Consider the following 23,634-nt stretch of genomic DNA (forward strand, 5'->3'; position numbering starts at 1 on the left):
ACCTACAACCATATTTTGTCATCTCATCATGCAGTTAGAGCAGTGTGGCACCTTCCATGAGGCCTGAAAACACCAAACCAGCAAATGTCTAGCAACTGTTGCAAATTCCGGCTTCTATCACTAGGGAAAATGAAAAGGGAAACTCTTCCCAAGTAACAACTTTGCCATAGGTCTCTTACAGACTTGTCAAATGGAAGTCAAAACAGAAACCTGAATCTGATGGGCTGCATGCTTCTCTAACTTCTACTCCATTGACTGTTTATTATCTGTGCAACTTCTTTATCTCTGAATAACTAGAAATGAGAAGAATAGCATTGGAAGTTTGCTTGATGTGTTCTTTTCAGAGTCTAAGTTCAATTATTATATAATTTTACACAGTCTTGGACCTCAGAAGCCGGAGTCCTGTCTAAATGTAATTAGAGCTTGTCTGGAAGTGACAGCATGGTTGTCATTTGAATGTTTGTTTAGCTTTGGTTACCTTGTGTGTGCCGTAGTTAAAGCACTTGTGATCCTGAGCTGCATTTTGTACCAAGGCCGTTTCACTGCACTACAGGTGTGCAAAGCATGTCGGTACCTACGTTACTGTGGAGACTGTAGCTCTGCCAAAGTGCAATCAAAGTAGCCTTTGTGTAAGTAAGAATTAGGCTCCAGATTTTCACTGCTCAAAGTGACACATAATGTAACAATAATAGAATCTGACTCGAGAAATTAGATAACAGGCGGTGACGTTCTTTTGCATGCATTTTAAAAGGCAAGCTGCAAAGGAGTTCTCCCAGGTCCATCTGCTTCAATGACTGATGTTGATTGTCAGCGCGTAATTCTGGTGCGGTGTATTTTTATGATATCCTGTGCCAGGGGATCATTTGTAAATTAACACTGCTGAAGTAATGAAAGAGATGTGCTGGGCTGATGAAGTGTTAAGTTATGAAATTTGGAGTCATCCCAGCATGTAACTGCTGATAGGTATATTTTTGTTTTGCTTTAAAGCTAGCTATTGACTCTCACTAACATGACATACGCCTCTGTGCATTTGCCATCTATTGCTGTACATGAGCTGTGCTCTCCACTACTGAGAGCTGAAACCACTCACTTATAAAATGTGTAACAGCACTTGTGTGCTCTTAACCTACTCTTTGGCCATCTATGTTGTTTTGTGTAATCAAATACCATCAAGACTTGTCTGACTTTGCATTGTATTGCAGGTTGTCCTCAGGATATTTTCTTATGTTGCAGGAATACCCATAAACAGTTAGTAGCCAGCACTATGTGGACATCTGTGCCAGCGTGGAGTTCACTAGACTGTATCACTTGCTAATTTCTGTCTTTCCTGTCTGCTAAAAGCATTTCCATGCTTTGAATAATGGTAGGTTTCTTTTCTTCTTTGCAGAAATCAGAGGGCCACACCTCTCCCACATGATGGACAGCCAAATGAAATGTCTCAGGCTCCAGTGCTTATTTCCTGCGCTGACCAGTGAAGCTCCACATTATTGTAAAACATTGTGCTTTACCTAATATCCTAGCCTTGTCTTTACCAAGGGAAGCTAGTCAGTCCATGTGATGGAAACTATAGACTGCAAGCAAGTGCTTATTGCTCTGAGTGGCCCAGAATTCACTGGAAGCCAGACATTAGCAACTTGGGCCAGGTCTTCAAATCGGAACCCAGTATGTAGGAGGGTGATATTATTTGTCTATTAATGAACAGGAATGGAATGATCCCAGAGCTTGCTTTCTATTGAAGGCTTTTAAACAGTAAATAGGTGGTTGATATGAAGAAGGCTGCCTTTACTGTTAGTTCACACAGCATCTCTTTTACCAACCAGAGAGTATGGCAACTAGTTTCATACAATGCCTAGTTAAATGAAAATGAAAAAATCAACAACAACAAAAACACTGACGCACTGCACTAGTTACTATTAGATATTCTTAGTCATTTTTGTACATGAAGATTTAAGTTCTAAGATGGTTTATATTAATAGGTTATGCCTACGTTTATATTGTAGAATGAATATAAAACCTGTTCCAGAGAACTCAAGGCAGCCTGGACAGATGTACCATTGTTAGCGGTGTTTGGGCAGCCACGTGGTCCAGATGTTCTGCACTTTTATATTTGCCACCAGAGTGGTAGAGTTTACTGGCAAAAATTCTGACAGGCTATGTTTGGGTTTTGTTTCTTTTTAATTTAGCTTTGAATAACCAGGATGATGTGCATTAGAAAAAGGAGTGGTGTATGGAAAAGAAAAATACTGCAGAGAATTGACTTGTCTTTAATGCCTTGGAAGGTTCCTTTATTTTTGCATAGATACCTGAGTGACTTGGTGAAACTTTCCTGTAAACAAAAAGTACTGCGAATATGTTTTTCAAAAGTGACCTTAGTATTATTTCACCATTCTGAAAGACCTAAAAGCATGACTTTTCAATATACATGTACTCTGATAAGCATACCTTTTACATTTTAAAGACACTGGCATTGTTGTAGTTACTATGCACAGACGGCTTCAGAGTTTGTATAAAGGGCCAATTACAGTTTGTGTTGGTCAAGGGGAAAGTTTTATGCAGATAAACTACAACTGAAGAGTAATGTTTGACTGAATTCAGACTACCACAGATCCACCTGCCAGCTTCTATCTTTGCTTATGCTGAATTTTTGTGGTTTGCTCTCATAAATGCATCCCAAAAGCCAGGCCAATTGTATCACTTGGCCTGCTGTCTTCACTATTTCGACTTACACTATTGTATAACCAAGCATTGATTCCTACCAACAGATGCAAAATGATCACTAGTAATTAAACTAAAGCTACAAATTCAACAGGGTACTTCTTCAATAGCACAAGATGTTTCCCTAATTTTTGCATTGTAGCACAACAATTTACCAAATTGGACTCCAGCAATAATTTTATATTAGTCTTCGTCATACTGGCTGAATTTTTGATAGTATTAGATTGAGTTTGAAGTTCTTTGAATTAAGTCTTTAAATGATGCGAGTTTACATCATTCTATCAGGCATTCTTATTTATACTTGACTGAATTGATAATATGTTTTGGGGTTATTTTGTAACTAATTTGATGTAATAGCCATATGGACAGTAACTCTATTAATGCTTGCTAGGTTTAGCCTTTCATTGTTGTAGCTAAGTGAAAGTCTTTGGTTCATTGTGGGGAAACAGTATACCAAGATACCACGAGAGTTGTAACAAAGGGTTAAAGGTTTGACTAGGGTAGACAGCTTGGAAAGTCTCACTAAAACAGCACCATCAAAGATGCATGTGTTGGAAGAAGGGAACAACTACAAAAGAACAACAAAATTTCAGAGCCGATGAGTCAGTGAAAAGGCTTTTTTAAAAATTCAGGTGAATATATGACTAAGAGCCCCTCAAATGCCATTGTAGCCTATGGCAGTATTTTTTAATAAGATTTTATTAAAGTTTTATAAGTTATTTTAACAAGACAGGAAAAGCTAAAGACTTTAAACTGTTGGGTCACAGCAAGGTGGCTGTTGGAGTTTTGGACCACTTTATAATTAGCTGAAATCCAAATATGTTACAGTGCAGGCCGTTCACCTTGACAATGGTACTAACTTATTTCTCTAGAAACCTTTAGAGTAGATATATTTTTGTCAAAGCACCCCATCCTTCCTCAATTTAAATTTCAATATTGTTCCTGAAGATATTTCTGTATATTAATGGTACCTTTTTTAAAAGAAACAGAAAATTACTTTTTTCTATATGAATTAATATCTTACTTGATCTGCTTTTCCTTGACTTTCCCTTAGAGAGGGGGTAGGGTTGGGTCAGTTTACTGGATATGACTGTTTTCAGATACTTATAAACCTTTTTGTAGATATGCTTAATTTTTAAGCGATTAGGCACTGAGAGTAGCAGAAATCCTGCAAAGCTTTATAGTTCACTAGGCATTTGCCTTTGTTGGTTCTCTGAGTGACGTCTTGATTTCAGTAGCTAGAGTTTTCCCTGAATCTACTAGAAGGGGTATCAGTATTTTCAGGTAACAAAGTCTGTTAGCACAACAAAAATTTCAGACCAATATCTTACTGTATTGGGGTTGGGTTTTGTTTTGGTTTTTTTTTTCCTTGTTTGTTTTGTTTTAATTTTTATTAATTTCAGCTGCTTTTGTTTTGAAAAAAATCATATTGCTATTGTGTGTACTTCAGTATACCAGCAAACACTGTTACCTGTTAACACATTGTCCACAAATGCCTCTAGAAAAGAAATTGTTGCACCTTATGTATATCTCAAGCAAACCAAAATATGATGCTTTTCTGCTTTGTTTATTCTGAATATGTTGTATCATACTTTACTGAACCCATTTTAACTTAGCTAAAGCTATCAATATTTATGCATTTCACATTATTTTCTGGATCTGAACCTGTGTATAAATCTTTCTTTAAAAAAAAAAAAAAAAAAAAAAAAAAAAAAAGCAATTACCTTAGTTGTTCTCTATCACTTATCCATGGGAGTGGGGGAATCGCATCTCAAGTGTAAAATGCAGTACTGTTTCCTTGGCTTTTATTTATTTAGTGATCTTGGGTATTTCATATATAGTTTTGAGGTATACGGAATATATTGTTGTAGCCAAAGCTACAGATGTAAGCAGCTGGGAGGAAAATACTGTAATGTCTTCTTAATTATTCTAGTACTGTATGCAAATATGGGAAGAACGTTCTGCAGAACATTTGAGATGCAGATTCTTATCCCCACAGTAGGTTGTTTTCCAGATATTAGACCAAATCGATGACAAACATCCGTGGAGATCACTTATTGCTCTGCTTACGGCAGTAACTACCCCTTGAATGTGCTGTGATTTCAGAAATAGAGTATATTTATTTAAGATGACTGAATGCTCTTTTATACTAATACAGTATCCCAAAGTCATGAGCAAAAGGTTTCTTGTTGATTTGGATTTCTCTTTTATAGCATTGGTGCATGACTTTTGAAATTAACGTGGTAAGCCTTGTTGTTGGAAAAGGGCGCAGGAACAAGGGATAGACGGAAGCGTGTGAATCAGTGTTCAAATTCCATCCCCGTGCTTTACTGTTTGGGTGAGATCTACTTTTGTAGCGTAAGGCTGAAGAGCACTCTGCAGTCTGCACCAAGCAGAAACCCAAGAGAGTTGTAACTTGCATCAGAATGAGGGAATGCCTTATAGTTTGGATGCTGTCATTTGGAACAGGATATTAAATTGGAGCAATTTAATTGCGTTGCCTGTTAGCTATTGTACGGGTACTGGAACAGATTGAAGGCACGGGACAGCTGAGAGAGGTTAAAAGGAAAGCTGGCCTTTGTTCTCAGTATGGTGAAGGTGTGGCAACAAAGAGGAGTTAGGTAAAAAGATATATATGTGTGCGTGTGTGTGTACATTCTGGAAAAAAAAACCTGTAGGAAAGACAAAAACATAATGGGTGTACAAGATCTTGTAATGTATTTTGGTCCTTTGAGTGCACTTCCTTTTTTTGAATGCTGAGTCTAATATGGCTACCTCTCCTAAAAGACTACTTTTGTTATCTTCCATTTGCTTTCAGGCTTGATCGTTTAATCTTTTCAGCCATTGATACCATTTGTACATCGCTGTACGCTTTACTTCCCAACAGCAACATTTATCTGACAACATCAGGCTGAATATACAGTGGTAGCCAAACTGTGTTGCTGGAGCATTTTTTGTTGAACCTCTGCCATAGTCACAGGAGTTGCGGATATAGGCCCAGTAGAACGGGTTGTGTAAGAGCAGGAATGGCTGTGCTCATCAGGTGGTGGACTTCAGATACTCCCAGTGGTCATGCAGTAAGCCAAATGCTGTTCTTGACATTTATTCTGGAGTTTACATTTGCAATCCTAATTTCACAAGGAAACATAACTGTGCAACTTTTGTGTTGTATACCATACATTAGACACTGTTTGTTTGCCATGCTTGTTTTCTAGATTGTAGAGCTCTACTTCTAGATTGTAGGTATCTTTGCCCTGTTTTGTACTATCTGTGGCATTCTTCTTACCTTGTACATATTATGAAACTATCATCTAAAGCTGCCAGAACATTGAGTCATTTTCAGGACACTGAGAGATGAGAAGGAGTGCATTTAGGCTGTGAAAGAGTTTTGGGTTGTTTTTTTTTTTTGCCTCCTCTCCTGAATTTCCCAATAAAAAGGCACAGAGAGATTTATTCTCTCACCTAACTGCTATTATAGTCTTTTATATACTCAGTATTTTCTACTGAATTGACAACTTCGAAGGAGCTTATGAAGTGGATGCACGTTTTATGTTCCCCCACTGATTCTTCTGAGGCAGACATCTAGGAAGGACTGACTTGAGATCTCCTCTCAGCAACACACCTGAGCTTCTGCCTAAAACCATCCTTATTTGAGGGGCAGCATTGTAGTTTGCAGTGTGACTGTGCAGGAGCCCTGATTAGGGGCTACTGTGCCCCTAGAATTGAGTTTTGGCTTTTGTGATGCTTCTGAAGGAGGCATGTTGTTTTGACCTAGGGCCTTCATTGACACAGAGTTTTAAAAACAAATGCAAATACCTTAATGTTTGTTGAGTTCTTCCTAAGAATTATGTTGTAATTTCTGGGTCTTGATCGTTAACTTATGCCAACAGACCCACATTGTACTCTACTGGGAAAAAAAAACCCCACAAAAACACGTCTGCTGTCACACAGTACAGCCTAACTAACCAGGCTTCCGAATACAGTGCTTTAACCTACTCTTTTAACGTTGTTTTTTCCACGCACTGCTACACTTTATTCAGTCGTCTGAAGGTGACAAAGGCAAGAGGGAGAGAGATGTGTGTCTGTGTGTGTGCTTATACCTCCTACACACACACACACACACACACACACACACACACACACACATTGGTATGCAGTGGCTTGGAAGACGTTGCCTGTATAAAAGCGTTCCATGTTAGGTCCCAAAACAACTTGAGGTTTCTCAGACAATGGTTTTCAAACTTTCTTGGAAGATTTCATTCTCTTTCCTTCACGTTACACCATAAGGTGTAATTTTCAAAAAGGTCTGAAAAAAATACAGGCACTGTGAGAATCTTCTTTCTCAGCAGTGCTTGCTTTTAATAACCAGTCTGCATTGACAGTTTTAACACATCTGATTTGCTGTGATCTCTTTGTAGGGCCCAGTCCTTCAACTTTTATTCTCATACATAATTCCACTAAATTTTGACCCAGTATTTGGCTTTATTCTCTCCAAAGCTTGGTGTAAACATGCCTTACAATAGTTCATCTCCATAAGTGGTATAACGGAGCTACTGCCTTCTTAGATGTGTGTAGTTAGAAGTCAATAAGCACATTTATAAAATGTACTTTCTTCAAAAACCTCTAATTTGATATTAAGTGCACATGTTAAGTCATGTGTATAACATGCTAAAGTACATTAAACTGTGATCAAAACCTGAATAAAATATTTAATAAAATATTTGAAATATTTGAAAAGGACCGTCAAATAGATTTCTTTATGTTCGTTCTATTTTGGTTATCTAGTGTGTGCCTGTAAACAGTTTCCCATTTAAAACTAATGATTGCAAATAAATGCTATTAAAACAGAGCTGCTTTGATACTTCCCCTGCTTTACTATTAAGTGGTTGTTTACTTCAACGTATGGCTGACTTAGTAGAATTTCAGAACTTGTTTTTAGCTAGAGTATGAGTTGGTTGGCTTTTTTTTTTCCCACTTAAAAAGAAGCAAGCTCGTTTTCCACCTGAAAATGGAAGATGCCAAAAAACAGAGATGGATCCCCAAAACTGTGAGCTGTAGTTTCCCTTCAGATCACCCATCCAACTTCTGCACAGTGACCATCAAAACACTGCACATTTGCAAAGAATCTACGCCCATTTGTTCTTCCTTAAAGATGTCTATAATGAGAGCTTTCATTTTATTTTTTACGAACTTCTGAGCTTGATCAACGCTTTTGACATTGTTGGAAAGATCTGCAGACCCATGCGAGTGCCACAGGATTCATTGAATGTATGTTGGCATGAAGCTGGAGACTGCGGATGAGGGAGAGGCAGGACTCAGTGTAGTTAAACTGGGGAAAGCCATTTGCCCTTTCTTCTAAGCTTTCCAGGTTTCCACAGTGTGCTTCTGGATTTTTGTCTTCACACAACTGGAAAGCTCATTTCTAACCCACAGAAATAAGTGAAGTCATCTCACATAAAGAAGCCCCTGCTACGGTTTCAGTTTCTGAACACCAGAAGAACTTCTTCACAATGGCTTCTCTTTTAAAAGTAAATAGCAGGCATCATCCATATTTAAAGATCCCTACTACTTTGAAAGCTTATTTAAACCAGTACTCTGTTCTGCCCCTGTATTTTACCTTTTTTATTTAGGATTAAAAATTAGACTTTGGGAGGTCTTGTCTTTTTTTTCTGGCCTTGGATACCTGAAGATTCCTTGGTTGCATTTTTCGTATCACGCAAGACCCAGGTACAGAATATATGACACCAGTAGAAAGCAGTTGTTCACTTGCAAGCAGAGATCTGCTTCTGGGTCAAAAGCAGCAGAAGGGAAGCTTTTACTTTTGGTGTGGGGGGGTAGGGGGGTGGTTTGGGTTTTTGGGTTTTGTGTGGTTGTTTTTTGTTTGTTTGTTTTTTCAGCTGTGTGCCACTTACTCAGGGAAGAAGAAATGTACGCAATCTTGCACTGCCTTTGCTGGTTACACATCAGCTGTCTGCAAAGAAATACCAGGAATGAAAGAGCTTCAGAGCTAAAGGCCATGTAATGGTCATAGTCGGGAAAGGGAGGGAAAAGCTCTGATGCAGCAAGTAAAAAGCTGGAAGGAATCTTAGAAAATACCTTTTTTCTCAGTACAGTGTGCTCAGTCAGGGACACTGAAGTCACAATTCCATTTTTTTTCTTACTGAATTACCTTAAAATACAGTCATCTTCATTACTTAGACCCCCGTGTTTTTGTGTCTGCTCTCATTTTGTTCTTCCAAGGAAACACCTGCATAGTGCAGCCCACTCGATGCATCTAGACCTGGTTTGTTACCCAGCTCTCACACTGCTGCTTGCAGCTGGTTGGCATTGCACTGACACTCTCTTAACTGTCAGGTAAGACAAATTCCCACTGATACTTTCAAGACATGGGATGGAATGACATCCTCCTCCTGAGGTGATGTGCTTTACGACATTCTCCATTGATTCCGTTTGTTGGGCTATTTTCATTGCTCATCACATTTTTTAATGTGTAGTTAATCCTGCTCTGAAGCAGACTTTTTTTTCCATATTTTTTGAAGTGTAAAAGCATTAAGTGAGATGAAAGGTTACTCAAGCATACCGTAACTGTGATATAGCACATGGAGCTGCCAGTTCTTCAGTAACAAAATACAGGACAACATTTCTATATCTGCTGCAAAGTTCTGTTTTCTTTTGTTTTCAAAAATAAAACCTATGAGATACAATGCCTACCAGCTATTCAGTGTGAACTTCTTTTTGTGGACTGTTCTTGGCACAGAAACAGTAAGAAACTGAGCTCTAATACAGTTGTACTTAAAATGTGCTGAAGGTTTCAGCTAGGCTTCACTTGTTACCTACTGGCAGAAGGCAGATCAGGTCTTCATCAGAAGTAATCTAACACAGGATGTAGCTGTCTGTACTCCAGCTGAAACTGGTTGAAAATCCAACTTGCATAAATCCATACCAAAAGTTTATTCCATACAAATACTACTTCAGTATTTATATATACGTACTTCAATCTATTTGTCTGTGAAACAAGAGGAACTCGTTGAAATAGACCCCAAAGCCAAATCAGTTACTGTAGGATTTCAGGCTTACCACCAAAGTGTACTTTGCTGAATGCAGACACCTAGTACTTTAGTCTGCAGCATTTTGTTTATTACTTCTGCATGGATATGGAGAAGTAACACTGAGAGTGTTAGGTGCAGTCATTGCAGTCTGTGTTTGGCTAGTTTGCTAGGTCATCTGGGAAGATGTTTCACAGGCACCTGTTCCCTTGCTCAAATTCAAGCTTGTATTTGCATTCACTGTATTTGTAGCCAAGTATTTTCCTGCGAAGGGAAACCCAAATATCTGCATGGCTTTTACTTACACTGACGCGTCTTCCAGCTGCACTCACTCCTTTCTGAGGTCAGAGCTGTCTGCTCAGGCATTTCATAACGTGATGTGGGGGCACCTGGTGATCTTCCTTTGCCAAGGTGTTGGTTGGCAGGAGGTCCTACATGGTCAAGCTTCCTGGTGATGGCAGGAAGCCATTGGGCTCAGGTCAGATCCTTCTGGTACTCAGTCATGTTCCTTCCAAGCCCTTTGTGAGTGCTCTTAGCACCTAGTCAGCACCTGGAGTTAGGACTGGTGTTTTGCCTGCAGGCTTTCCATGTGTGAAGAACAGTTCCTTGATGTCTTCATGGCTGGGTTCTTAAAATGATTCTGCTGTGAGAGGTCTTACAGCTTAGCAGCATGTTGCCAGAAGTTTCAAGGCCTGGTACCTCAGGTACTAAACAATACCAGGGGATTTCTGCTCTAGATGGGACCTCCTAAGTAAAAATGAAACAAACCTAGCTGGAACCAGATGAAGTCAGGACTTCATGAGCATCCAGGTGCTTACAAGCACCTTTGAGTTTGTGGATCGCAGGCTTGGTGTCCTTGGTTACAGCAGCCGTGTAAATTGCCAGCAGGTCATCACAACAATGTTAGTTTTCATCTTGGTTTGGGGAGCACTGTTTTCTATTGGAAGTGAGGAGGCAGAAAAATCATCACAGCAGATGAAGCATTTCATTGTCTTCAAAAAGTTCAACTTTCAAAAGCAGGGTTTGCCAAACATTAGGAAAAAATTAAGAAAGAAAAAGATGAGAAATTGAAGTTCAAGTCCTTGGTTGGGAATGGATACCATGTTTTGTTTCAGTCACCGCAGCAGTAATTTCTCTGTCAGTAGTGTGTGAGCTGTGTGAGGTGTGCTGCAGTTCGGAAGCATTCCATCAGATGTCAGGTGCATTCGGCACGTGGCAAAAGTGTCATTAATAACAGCTGCTTCTGTGCATGTATTTCGTAACAATATGAAGTGTCAGCCATTGGTTTTATCTGTACTTAAGCAAATTGTTTGTGCTGGGCTTCCAGGAAATAAGAAAGTAATGGTATTGGGTTTGGGCAATTCTCATGCTGGAATGCACAGCAGTGAAGGAATTTCTTAGGAGTGAAGGGCTGCTAGAGGATGCCTTATAGAAACACTATAGCTCAGATATATTTATACAGGAAGTGTGATTACAGATCTCTGAGCCAGGCTGTCTGTTGGCATTTATCAGTACAGGTTCACCATCTAATTGTGCTGACTAGCATGGGGGAAGCAGAGCCTACTATTTAAGCATGGGGCCAGCTGTATTTAAAGCCAGTTTGATTCCTCAAGTCTTGCATGTTGTCACTGGTACCACGTGCCCTGGTCATAGAAGAGCTTAGTTGCATAGTCACAGACTGATAAGCTGCAGCTAATTTAAAAAAGAAAAAAATTACTGCATTCTAGCAATTCTGTGGTTGGCAGCTAAAAGTGGCCACCAGGGATTTAAAAGCATCTTTAATAATGAGGCAGAAATGCATTCTTAAATAACAATTCAGAGAATTCAGAAAATATTCCCAAGTGCTTTGCAGGATCAGTCATGTTTTATTATTTTTTACTTAAAAATGTAAAATAAAACTAAAAAAAAAAAAAAAGACCACCGAAAACCAATTAAGTCAACAACCTTCATGCCAGTGCATAGTGCTGGATGTCCTTGCTCAGACAGCACACGTTGCCTTGAATCCAAGTGGAAACCTCTTGGCTTTGTCGAATCCACTGTCCAACTGAAATCTATTTTATATTTGCTGGAAGAAAATCTCATGTAATGCGTGGGTTTGTTTACCTCGCTGGAAGTTGGACATGTTGAGCTTCGCTTACGAATTTCTCACCTTCCTTCTCAGTCATCTCGAGTTTCCTCCCTTTCCTCGCACGGCTTACTACTTTGACTGACATCAATTCCAAACTTCCCACTCATTTTCAGTGGGATGGGAGCAGTACCGGACCATCCTGAGCTACTTCACAGCTCTGAAAAATATGGAAAGAGCATTCTTTACTTCATAATGCTTTTAACAGCAACGTTTCCTGGCCGTGGCTGGACAGCAGATGCAGCTTTTGCAGAGAGAGAAGCACAGGGCAATGGGATCTGCCAGCAATGCCAGCAAAGCAGCGGAGCTTTCCCTCCAGCCTGGCTTTCTGTAGAAGAGCCAGAGAGCACCAGTTCCAGGAACCCAGCAGTTCTTTGAAATACAATCAACTAATTCCTTCTCTCAGCAGTTTGTTATTGAAAAAAGCTTCACAGTTGAAGAGGATTTGGCCTGCCTTATTTTTAATGTGTGGCTTGTAACAGCAACTAATGTGGGAGTAGCATGCTGACTGTCTTTAAAAACAAAGCAGAACTTCAGTGCTGCCTATTAGACCTACACTGTTGGTGTTAATCCATACAAAGCCTTAACTTGGAAAATAAATCTTGGCACATCTCTGAATTTCTTCCTTGGAGGAAAAAAAAAGGAAAGTTCCCAAACATTTAAATTTTATTTCTCTGTAATTATTGAGGAAATCCTCAGCTCAAATAAGGCAACAGGAGAATGAGAGCACCGTGGCAATTACACTGGCAAACTTCAGAATGTGTTGAATCAGGCTTCCAGACAAAGAAGACAAACGGACCCCATAAACACCATTGCAGGAAACAGCACCAACAAGTCATGTCTCAGTAACAGCTAAGCCCTTCCATACAAGTCTGCTCTGTTAGTCTGCAGATCTTGTCAGGCAGTAACATGTTTTTTGATCTCTATGCCTTTCTCCTTCTGTTTGAAGTCTAACCTGGTGGCTTTGCTTGTGTCGGCTGAGCAGATTCTCTGTGGTTGTTAGGGTCTCAGGTTGAAAATGTTTTAAAAACTGCAGCTGGGAGTGTAGTAGTGACGTGGCTGAACACCACCAGCCTGGTGAGTACCAACTGCTGATGAATGCACAAGGGATCCTCCTTTGGGTGCGGGCTGGCTGCATTGGTGCCAGACACTTGGGGGTGCAGCCTCAGCCATGTGCTTGAAAAAGTGCTGGTGGTGGTGGTGGTGGCATATGGAGCCCTTGGGCACTTGTTGTGCAGCTGATGCAAAGACATTTTTTATTCTTTTATTATTGCTACTGGGCATTGATTTAACCAGGGAGCATTACATCAGGAAGGATGGCACTGACTTGCATTGCTAAATGTGTCTCTATAGATGGTCTTTTCTCACCCACGTGAACCTTAAAAAAACAGAACCGGCATGCAGACAAGCCCATAGGAAAAGCCAGCATTTCCGTACATCAGATTCTGCTTGTGCCACTTGTGTTTCTATGGTGAAGGCAGGTTCACAAGCTGTTAAAATAGCTGTTCACTCCAGAAGTGGCAAACAGATGGATTCCCACAGCTGGTCGTAGGTGAGCAGCAGCCTGGTGCTGCCTCTGCTCTTATTTGTTTCCTTCATCTTTGGAAGTTGATTGCTCTTGATGCCACTGTAATACTTCCATCACCAGCTGAGAGCGACTCACTTATGTGAGGTCACCTCTCCGGGCAATTGTAATATGTGAAAAAAAATACCACAAATCATCTACACGGTAATGCTGGCATTTCCTAACGATGTCTCACCTCAAAGTTTGTGAGTATCTGTTTACAATATCCTGGGGTACTCGTTTTCCTTTTTTTTTCTTTTGAAGCAAAGTCATATTTTTTCTAGATTAATTAATTTTTAATGCTGCTTGTAGCAAGTTTAAAAGCAGCTGCTCTTGGGGTGGCCAACCCCTGCAAGCTTTAGGCAAGAACCTGACTAGCCTATCAGTGTTGTGTTTTCTTTCTCTTGCTCGTTATCAACTTGATAGCAGTTTGGCCAACTGCACAAACTATCCCAGGACAGGTTAAGCTGCTCCTGCCTGAAAGATGGTTGTGGAATCCACCCTTACTTCCACAGTGCCCGTGTACATAATTTTAGGAGATAGAGATGTATAAAAAGACTGCATCTTCAGAAGATGCTAGATAAGTGTGTTGGTTTTTGTGACATTAAAGGTAACGACTGGATAAGATCTGAGGTGAGATTTGTCACAGAGTGCCAGCCCAGCATGATCACTAGCCACAGGACTGCCACAGGCCTTCAAAAACCTCTTATCCTGAATGGTTTGTCAGGTTGTCCGTTAATAGCCATACCAGAGAGGTTCAAAGCAACCTTTCTCCCAGCGCTGTGTTTTCTATCTAAGCAGTTGCCTTCAATTCGTTTTTATAGAGTTCTGGCAGTAAAGACAAAACAAAAGCAAACCTGTCAGCTTTTTCCTCAGTACATTTGTGTGGATGCTACAAATCAGTCCTTAAAGCCATACTATGTGAGGTGGAACCCAAACAAGGAAAACACCCATCTCACGCGTCAGTGCTCTCGTTCAGCTGTGCTGTGACACTGGTAAATGCCAGAACATGCCAGCGTCTTCGGGCCATCCTCTCATGGCCACCACCAGGCTGAGCAGTGGGCATTTTGCTGGGTCTTCAGCGGGGTCCCAGCAACCAGCCTCGTGTCCAGCCTTGGGTCCTACCTGGCCTCTCAATAGGATGCCTCTTCCACACAGTGCCCCAAATGCTGGATGAAGGCCATGGCCGCATTCAGCCTGCTTTCTGATCTGCCCAGGTCTAGTTTCCCCACTCTTCGTCTACACAGCAGCGGGGCAGGAAAGCCATCACAGCACTACAGCCTTCCGCAGCATCTGGTCTGCTCTGTGCTGCCAATGATGCTATCGCTGGTTCTACTAGCTTAAGAAGAAAGGGCAGCAAGATGCAGGTCCTGCTGGAGGCATGATGTGACCATCAGTTGCTGCCCCCTGGTCACGCTGTGTACAGTGGGACAGACCCGGGCACTGACATCCAGGCCAAGAAGGAAGAAAATCAGAGGCTGGGTGCTGCATCCAAGTTCTACATTAAGTGAAACTGTGGTAGGGTGCAGACTGGAGGACCAGAGAAACTGAGTCCTTGTTCACTTGCTCCAGGTTGTGTCTGGCCCTGATACAGGCATGCATGTTGTGAGGAGTATGTGTGGGTGCAGGACCCAAGACTATTTGACTGTAGTAAAAGCCTTTGAAAAGATCCAGTGTGGGTGCCCACCGGCCATGGGCTGACGTTTGAAGGACAATATTTCCACAGACACCTTCTGCAGTAGCTGACAGCATCAGCACATTAAGTGATAAAGAATCTGTTGGCTTAAAGAAGAGAAAGCACACCAGACAGAGCAGTTCATAAGATGTGATTCACAGCTTGTGAGTCAGACAAATGGCTTTATATAGGAGGAAATTATGTGTGCAGAAGGAATTGGCTGATTTTCTCAGCCCTGGCAGGGATCGTGGTGTGCCGAGAATCTTTGGTTCCCAGTTTCACATATGAACTATTAAATATGGTGGGTGCCTGTCAAGCTTTGTTATAGTTGCAAATTGTGCACCATGTCAGCAGTCTTTGGCTTTCACTATCAACATAATCCTCAGCGATGCATGAAGTCTTTCTGTTTGGCTTCAATGGCCCTGTAATCCCTCATCCTTCTATGGGATTCCTAATACTGCTCTGCAGCTCCACCAGGGTAAGCCAAACTGGGATGCAGGAAGGTCAAAAGTGGCAGCTAAGGCTGTTGATTGCGGGAGATCAACTTGGGCACTGCTATTCACCTTTCTCCTCAGCAGTCAAAGAACCAGCAACAGCTAGTGAAGGTGAAGCTTCAGTTGGTTTTAAACCCAATGCAAGAACTTCTCTTTCAAAATCTGCCTGTTTTTTCCCTTTCCAGCACAGCAGGGTGCTGCTTGCATTTTCCCTGCTGCTGAGTGTGAGTCCCATAGAGCTGAATAGAAGTTACAGCACTGACAGCAAGCACCGACTTTGCAGTTGCTTGTTGAGGTACCAGATCTCCCTTCCCTGATGCTGACACCTCCATCTGCCTTATGCCAAGCACAGAGGAAGGTCCAGACACTTAAATAAGACATGGCGATGCTCTCTGTGATGATGCAGGAACTGGGATAATTGAGTTTTCAGCAGATCCCCTTCATAGTGGGTTTACCTGCATAGGCAGAAGAGCTGAAGTCCTGCATGGTAATGGTCAGTGCCTCGCTTTTGGGTACTCCTGTCTTCTCACAGCACATCCCTACATGCTCAGCCTTGGTGCTCGGCGGGATGCAGAGGGCACCTGCTGCTGCTGTCATAGCTGAGATTGCTTCTGAAAGGCATGGTGCAATAGCAGTCAGGGATTTTATAGCTCTGTTCTTTTGTAACCCAATGCTAAGGCTAATACTGAGCTCAGCAAGGATGTGGTTGCCTGGCACAACGCTGATTTTAATGTTAGGTATGTTTTTAAATACAAACAACCCTTCATTTTGTAATACTGCAAATGCATCTTGCTCCGTCTGGAAATCCATCTTTAAAAGCAGGCATGGTTATGCTCCATCAGCAAAATGTCATGCATACTATGGAAAACAGTTTGTGTATTGCCACACTGTTATTGGCGTACTCCATGCAAAGCCATCTCCTTGAAATTAGGGTGATGTGTGAGGCAGTGAGGAATCCAGCTGTCATCGCTGGGTTGGGAAGAGGCCTTTAGAATCACTTTGGGTGTAGGGTCTGCTGGTGGTCTTCCTTGGGTGGATGGAATTGGCCCCATTTGGAGGAACATCAGGGGGTTGGCAGGGGAAAGATCTTGTATGGGAAATGTTCTTTCAGATTAAGCAACAAAACTCTGCATGCACATACAGACTAGGTCTTCATAATGCAGTCAGGCTCTGACAGCGTATTGCAGCATTATTGCTATTAATAATCTATGATTACTAACAACATTATAATCGAGCAAACTTAGTGGTAAGAAGGTAAATAGCAATCTGGATGACTGAAGGCATTGCCATCACTGGGGATGGCAACTGTGGCATTAGAAGAAAATGCTGAGGGAAGATACCGGTTGCTGATACACGAGCTTGGGTCTGCTAGTCTTTTATATACCATTTTTAATATACTTCCTGAAAATGAAGCTTCAGAAAGGTACACTGCCTCTTTAAAATTAGCCTAGGAACTACAGGTAGTTCACATTATTTTTAAAATAATAAATCTCTCTATATATCTATATTAAAATATATATGTATACATAAGTTGGCTGGCCTGCCTTGTGGGAAGGTGGCAGCCGAACTAAGTCTGAGCTACTATTGTATTACCATGGTCTTCTGTTTTGTAGATAGCCCCTCCTCCCTAGATGAAGTTCTGTTCTTGCTCCACAGAAGGTGCCTGTGTATATAACTCCTTTGTATTGCTTTCTGCAGAGTCCCTTATATATTTCTTACTACTAATGCTGTGTAGAAAATGAAATCCAGAGATTTTACTACTGATAATTAACCATCTAAAGGCCATTAGCAAAATAAAGATTTCGTTGTTTGGGAAACAGATTATTTATATTGTGTATGGTTTATTGCCTGATAACTTGTTTGGTGACTGGATATTCTTTTCCTTTTCCTGGTCCTTTTCTGCTTTTTCCAGCTATGGTGTTTACTCCTCACTTTGATTATCTAGCAGGCAATAAAGTATATTGTATGTTTTGAAGCCAAGCGGTGTGCTTCTTGATTATCCCTCCAGGAAATTATTGTTAGCAGAGGACCCCGAGGTGGAACAGCCTCCTCCCCAGCTGGGAACAGAGCTGTCCCACTGCAGCCACCCCTTCGATGGCCACTTTGGGTTGATATGGGCTGAGAGTGGGGACAGAGATGAGCCCACCCATTGGCAGTGAGCCCTATGGGCCTCCACAGGGAGACATGAGGCTGAGATTAGAAGTGCTGCTGCATCTCTACTGGGCATCCCTGCTCAAAAAGGCAGAGGTGATTTTCTGCTCGCTTTCAAGCTGCGCTTTCCTTGTTGAGAAGAGGGAATACAACGTGAGCCTTTGAGCAGCATGAACCCCTATTCTGGTGCTCTACCAGTTTCTCACCTACTGCTGGGGAAAAGTGATTTTTCCTGGTAATGGAAGTATATATTCAATTTGTTTTGATGCCAGCAGAGAAGATGAACAAGATGCTCACATGCTGGAGATGCCTAAATTTGTCTTGCTGCACTTGCATGGTGATATGGAAAACAAAAATAACAGCAGCTTTTCACTTCTGCACAGTTACTCTGTTAGCACATAAACTCCTGCACACTGTTCCTATGTCTTCGGGTGCTTGCACATCCTACCTGGAAAGCATTGCTGGAAATGTAGGCAGCAGCTGTGAGCCGGACTACAGCAGCACGCAGTAACTCCATCCAGCAGGAGGGAGTGGTGGAGTTAGCCCTCAGTTACGAAGCACACGATATAAGTATGTGCCTTTTATATTTCCTTTTTTAAAAAAAGAAAATATTATGGCATTATTATTTATGATAAATGATAACTTCTCTCACTGGCAAAACGTGTTTGCAGCCGCTTTGGTGCCCTATGGAAGCAGATGCCACGAGGATGTCAGCCCATACCATGGGCAGGCATTACAGCTATGTTGCATTGGATTTGTCTTGGGCAAGGCAAACAGTTTGCTGTTGTTTTCAAAGCTGAAAACAAAGTGAGCTCTGGCTGTGGCTCACCTAGTGGCAGTAATAGCCTCTGACTTAAAAATTACGCACTAAAAAATGAAAACTAGGCGCTGCAAGCCATTTGGGGCAGAAATCCTCCTCCTCCTCCTCACTGCAGCTCTTCAGCTTCCTATTATTTGTGTAGACAGGTCTGAGGGCACGCTTGGGCTAGCACTTAATTGCTTGTCTAAAGGACCTGAGCTTTTAATTGGAAGCCTGGTACTGTGCGGCATGGTGAGGAATCCAAAGTGGCAGCAGAGCTCATGAATACAAAACTTTCAGCAGAAAGTGCCCTGTCTTTCCTGCTTATGTAATTTCTCCTTAGCGAGATAAAAAGGGACTTGTGCCACAAAAATATCTCAATCCTAAAGCTTTTTTGAGCTTTCCATGCTACAGGTGGTTTATATCTAGTGGCACAGCAGGAGAAGTATTCCCACATCGATTTGCTTTGACCAGGATACAGTGGCCTCATTCTGCACCCTTAACACCCAGCTCTTGCATTCTGCTTCTACTCTCCGCCTTTAAACAAACTTTCTTCCACTCACTGGGCATTAAAACATCACCCTGCATGTCTTGAATTCTGATGCGTGTCCTGTTGCTTCCTCCTCCAGGTCAGGAAGAAAACACGCACTGTGCGCTGATTCTTCAGATGATGCAAAATCCAAACCCTCTATTTCCTCGGGCCCTGTCTCTGTCACACAGAGCAGAGCTCAGCGCTGCCCTCCACTCCCTGTGAGGAGCTGCAGCTGCCATCAGGCCTCCCCTCAGCTCCTCTGCTCTGGGCTGAGCAAACCCAGGAACCTCAGCCTCTCCTAATAAGCGTTGTCCTCCAGACCCTTCCCTATCTTTGCAGCCCTCCTTTGGACACTAACAGTTTTATTTCCTTCTTACATTGTGGCACCCACAGTTGCACCCAGTGCAGGAGATGAGGTCGCACAGCACAGAGCAGAGCAGGACAACCCCTCCCGCCGCCTGGTGGCAGTGCAGACGCCTCCAGGCTGCTTTCACCTGGTCCTGGAGCCAGAGGGTGCTTTTCTCCACATGCAGATAGGAGCCCGTGCAGAAGGTGTCGAGCAAACTGGACTCCTGTTTTCCTCCCAGCTCCTCCTGATTGTGGTGCAGAAAGCAGAGCATGTCCCCCAGCAGGTACACTGCAGCTGCACGCACAGACAGGACTTGCTTGTTGTCTCCTCCACGTTGTCCAGCTCCACGTGGAAGGTGGCTCCACTGCACCGTCCTGTGCCATAGCTGAGCCACATCCCAACTCAGGTGTTCCATGTGCAGCTGAACGTGCTCGTGCATCTTTCCATACATGAGGTGAATTCCCAAAAGGATGATTCCCATCCCATTCCTAAGATAGAGGCCATGGAGGAGCAGCAGAGATGAAGCATTAAGGACTGACCACAGCCCCATTCCCAGTCCGTCCCACTCATCTTGAGAAGGTTGAAGTTTCAAGTGTAAAGTTGAGCCTTGAGAGTAGAGGTTGTAGGAGAAAAGCATTTTTAGCTTTGCTTTTAGTTTTCACTGTTCAACCCTGTCATTAACTGGCAATAAATTGAATTCATCTTCCAAACGCTGTGATGGCAGCTGGGGAGAGATCTCCCTGTCCATATCTCAACCCACAGGCTGTTTCATCATGTTTTCTCCCTGCTGAGGATGGGGAGAGAGAGAGTAGCTTGGTGTGCACTGGGTGAACAGCTAAGGTCAACCCACCATGTACGTACAGCTTTTAAAATACAGTCTGAATAAAGCAATTGTCCCCTACTCTTTCCACTGGCAAAGGTACTCCTTAAAAGGGTTCCTTTCCAGGCGCGTGAGATGGAGCAGAAAGTAGACATGTTCAGGAACAAAAAGTTAAATCCACACCTGCAACCACGTTCACATACATTTGCTTTCTTGAAAAACAAAACCTAGCCACAGAGTGACCGGTCCAGTAAAGTTACATAAAAATCCAGAAAATATCCAAATATCCCCCTTTCTGTTCATTTCTTTTTTTCGTCTCTAAGCTCCCGTTGAAGCACAGTGCATACTGGCTCTTGATCAGAACCGGACCTCTTGACATAAGGAAATATTTCAGCAAAGGGTTCCCAAGTCTTCAAGTCAGTGTGCACAGCCTTCTTGTGCAGTGCTCTATCCTGCAGGTCGGACACTCTCCTTTACTTCCTGTAGGCTTAATGGCTCTGGGGATCGAAGCGACGCTCAAGTCTTGCGTTTCACATGCGGCCTTACTTGCTGGGCAGGGGCCTTTTTCAGTGGAGTGCATTTGTGCCGTGGTTTCAGAGATTTCTAACAAAGCAAATGGTCTCATTCCCAGCCTGTATGAGGGCTGAGCGAGCCAGTCGCCAGTGCTTTTTTCTTTCACACTCTGATACAGGTGCACAGGTGCACATTGTCAGAGGGTGTTTCCCACTGTTGGTATCTCAGAGCAGGGCTTTTTGATTGGGCAGCTTGTTTTGTTTTGGTGTCTTCTCCCTCCTGGCGTTCTTGCACATATCACTAATGCACTCGCTGAGGCTGTCAGGAGTTCTCACAGCCTCCAATGAAGCAGCTCCTTGAGGATTTGCTGTTAGTTCATCCAGCCCCAGGGGACAGGATCCACCTTTTCCTCTGAGCCATCGCAGTGGCTGGCACTGCCATGAGGTGCACTAATGCTTTGATTGCTCTTCTCCGCTGATGTAACCAGCTTCATACCAAGCTCTGGATGATATTTAAAGCTGGTTAGGCCTTGGTGCTCTCACGTTTCTTCACCACAAACGCCAAAAGCAGCCTCATAATCCAGAATGACCTATAATTATTTTTTATTTCTTTCTTGTCCATTACTGCTTGAGATGAGGAAAAAAGGGCAGCATAAAGGGCAATGCAAGAGGGCTGCAGTAGCAGCAAGACATCAGCAATCTTTGACAGCTGTAACTGTGGTCAGGTGTTAGATGCACAATGCACACCTTGCACCCCCCTCAAAACAGCCACTTTGCTGCACACCAGTCCATGGTCATCCTCAATCTCCTCCCCAAGGCAACAGTGGGGCTCCTTTCCCCACCATCCTGAGGCAGCATCAGAGGAAAAGGCTGACCAGGCGCAGTGTAAGGATAAAGCAATTTTCTTCCTGGACTTCAGAGCTTTTCTGCCCACTTCCTACTCTCATTTTCTGTTTTATACAAATTACGTAACATTGGTATGATCACTAGAAGAATCATGGTTCTGTTTGGCTTTCTGAGTCTTATATCCAGTTCTACACAGCCTGATTTGCAGGCAGGCCTGGGGCACCCAACATAAGAAGGACACAGAGCTCTTGGAATGGGTCCAGAGGAGAGCCACTAAGATGATCAAAGGGCTGGAGCACCTCTCCTATGAAGAAAGGTTGAGGGAACTGGGCTTGTTTAGCTTGGAGAGGAGAAGGCTCCAGGGAGACCTCATTGTGGCCTTCCAGTACTTGAAGGGAGCACAAAACAAGAGGGGGAACAGCTGTTAACAAGGAGGGGAGTGAAAGGACAAGGGGGAACGGTCTTAAACTGGGACAGGGGATATTTAGGTTAGATATTAGGAGGAAGTTTTTCACACAGAGGTGGTGACGCACTGAACAGGTTGCCCAAGGAGGCTGTGGATGCCCCATCCCTGGAGGCATTCAAGGCCAGGCTGGATGTGGCTCTGGGCAGCCTGGTCTGCTGGTTGGTGACCCTGCACATAGCAGGGGGTTGAAACTAGATGATCATTGTGGTCCTTTTCAACCCAGGCCATTCTATGATTCTCAGGCACGTTCTTGGTGCAAAGGGCTGCACACCACGTAGAACATTTACTTTCTCCTCGCTTTTGTTATGATGAAGTTTCTTCTCCTCAAAGCTTGGGCTGCAGCACGTCAGAGAATCCTAAGTCACCTTTTGTTTTAAGTGAAGCTATCCTGACTGGCTATGCTCAAAGTCCAATGAAATTAAACTGATAGACCTTACGCTTTCCTACTCAAGCTGCTGTAGTCTCTGAACTCTTCACTCTTCATGACAATATAATGCTTGGATGAACCTTGTGGGCAACAGCAGAATGAATTTCTGCTTGGTTGTTGGTTTCTCACACCTGGTTATCACTCTAACCTGCAGCTACCTATTATACTGCGCAGTCTTAAAGGATAAAAAGAAGAACAAGTGAAAGCAGTCAGTTCCAAAACCTCTCATTATCTGCAAATATATGAAGTGAGAATGCCAGGTAAGCCTTAGTAGGTCTTTAAACAGTTTCCAGTTCAAACCAAAGGCCATCCACACCTTACTCTTGTATTAATTACTTTGTCAGTGTTTTCAGTGAAGGATGGTGCCCCCCAGGGGTCAGTACTGGGGCCAACACTCTTTGGTATCTTTGTCAGTGACACTGACAGTGGGATCGAATGCACCGTCACCAATTTGCAGAAGACACCAAGCTGCATGGAACAGTCAACACGCTCAAGGGATGGGATGCCACCCAGAGGGACCTAGACAGGCCCAAGCAGCAGACCCAGTGAATCTCATGGGGTTCAGTGAGGCCAAGTGCAAAGTCTTGCATTTGGGTCACAGCAGCCCTCGTTACCAATACAACCTGGAGGATGTAAAGATGGAGCACAGCCCTGCAAGAAAGGACTTGGGGGTAATGGTGGATGGCAAGCTGGACATGAGCCAGCGGTGTGCCCTCACTGCTCAGAAAGCCAACCACATCCCAGGCTGCATCAAAAGCAGTGTGGGCAGCAGGCCGAGGGAGGACATCCTGCCCCTCTGCTCTGCTCTGATCATGAAAACATTGCAAGTATCTGTGAGAATGTAGAAGCCATGTAATTTTCAACTCAAAGAGAGTAACAGCTGCATCCATGACAAGATTCCAACTCCACTCCCCACAAGGACATCCTCTCACTTCTTTTTCTATCAGGCAGATAACTACAGCAATAAACATTCAATTATCAAGCTCTGATAGTACACAAGCTCTTTCCAAGGTGTCTGGACAATTCAGTTCAGGTTTAGACTGGTTTCCTGGTTTACCTGACTGGAAGAATCTTGAGTATATGCATTTGAAATGATTGCATGGAGCTACTCTC

At 42.8% G+C, this 23,634-nt stretch overlaps 1 protein-coding gene across 18 annotated transcripts in view; it reads left to right on the forward strand.

Annotated features, from left to right (window-relative positions):
- The window catches only part of BBX (BBX high mobility group box domain containing), a 140,080-nt gene extending 122,481 nt beyond the window's left edge, over nt 1-17,599 (forward strand). For all 18 annotated transcript variants that reach the window (XM_048965861.1, XM_048965852.1, XM_048965823.1 and 15 more), the window contains one exon: nt 1,388-17,599. In XM_048965861.1, the coding sequence (XP_048821818.1) occupies nt 1,388-1,475 (88 nt within the window). In that variant the 3' untranslated portion in view covers nt 1,476-17,599. The remainder of the gene's footprint in view (nt 1-1,387) is intronic.
- The last annotated feature ends 6,035 nt before the right edge of the window (nt 17,600-23,634 follow it).

Source organism: Lagopus muta, chromosome 1 (genome assembly GCF_023343835.1).
Source record: "Lagopus muta isolate bLagMut1 chromosome 1, bLagMut1 primary, whole genome shotgun sequence".
Taxonomy (NCBI): Eukaryota; Metazoa; Chordata; class Aves; order Galliformes; family Phasianidae; genus Lagopus; species Lagopus muta.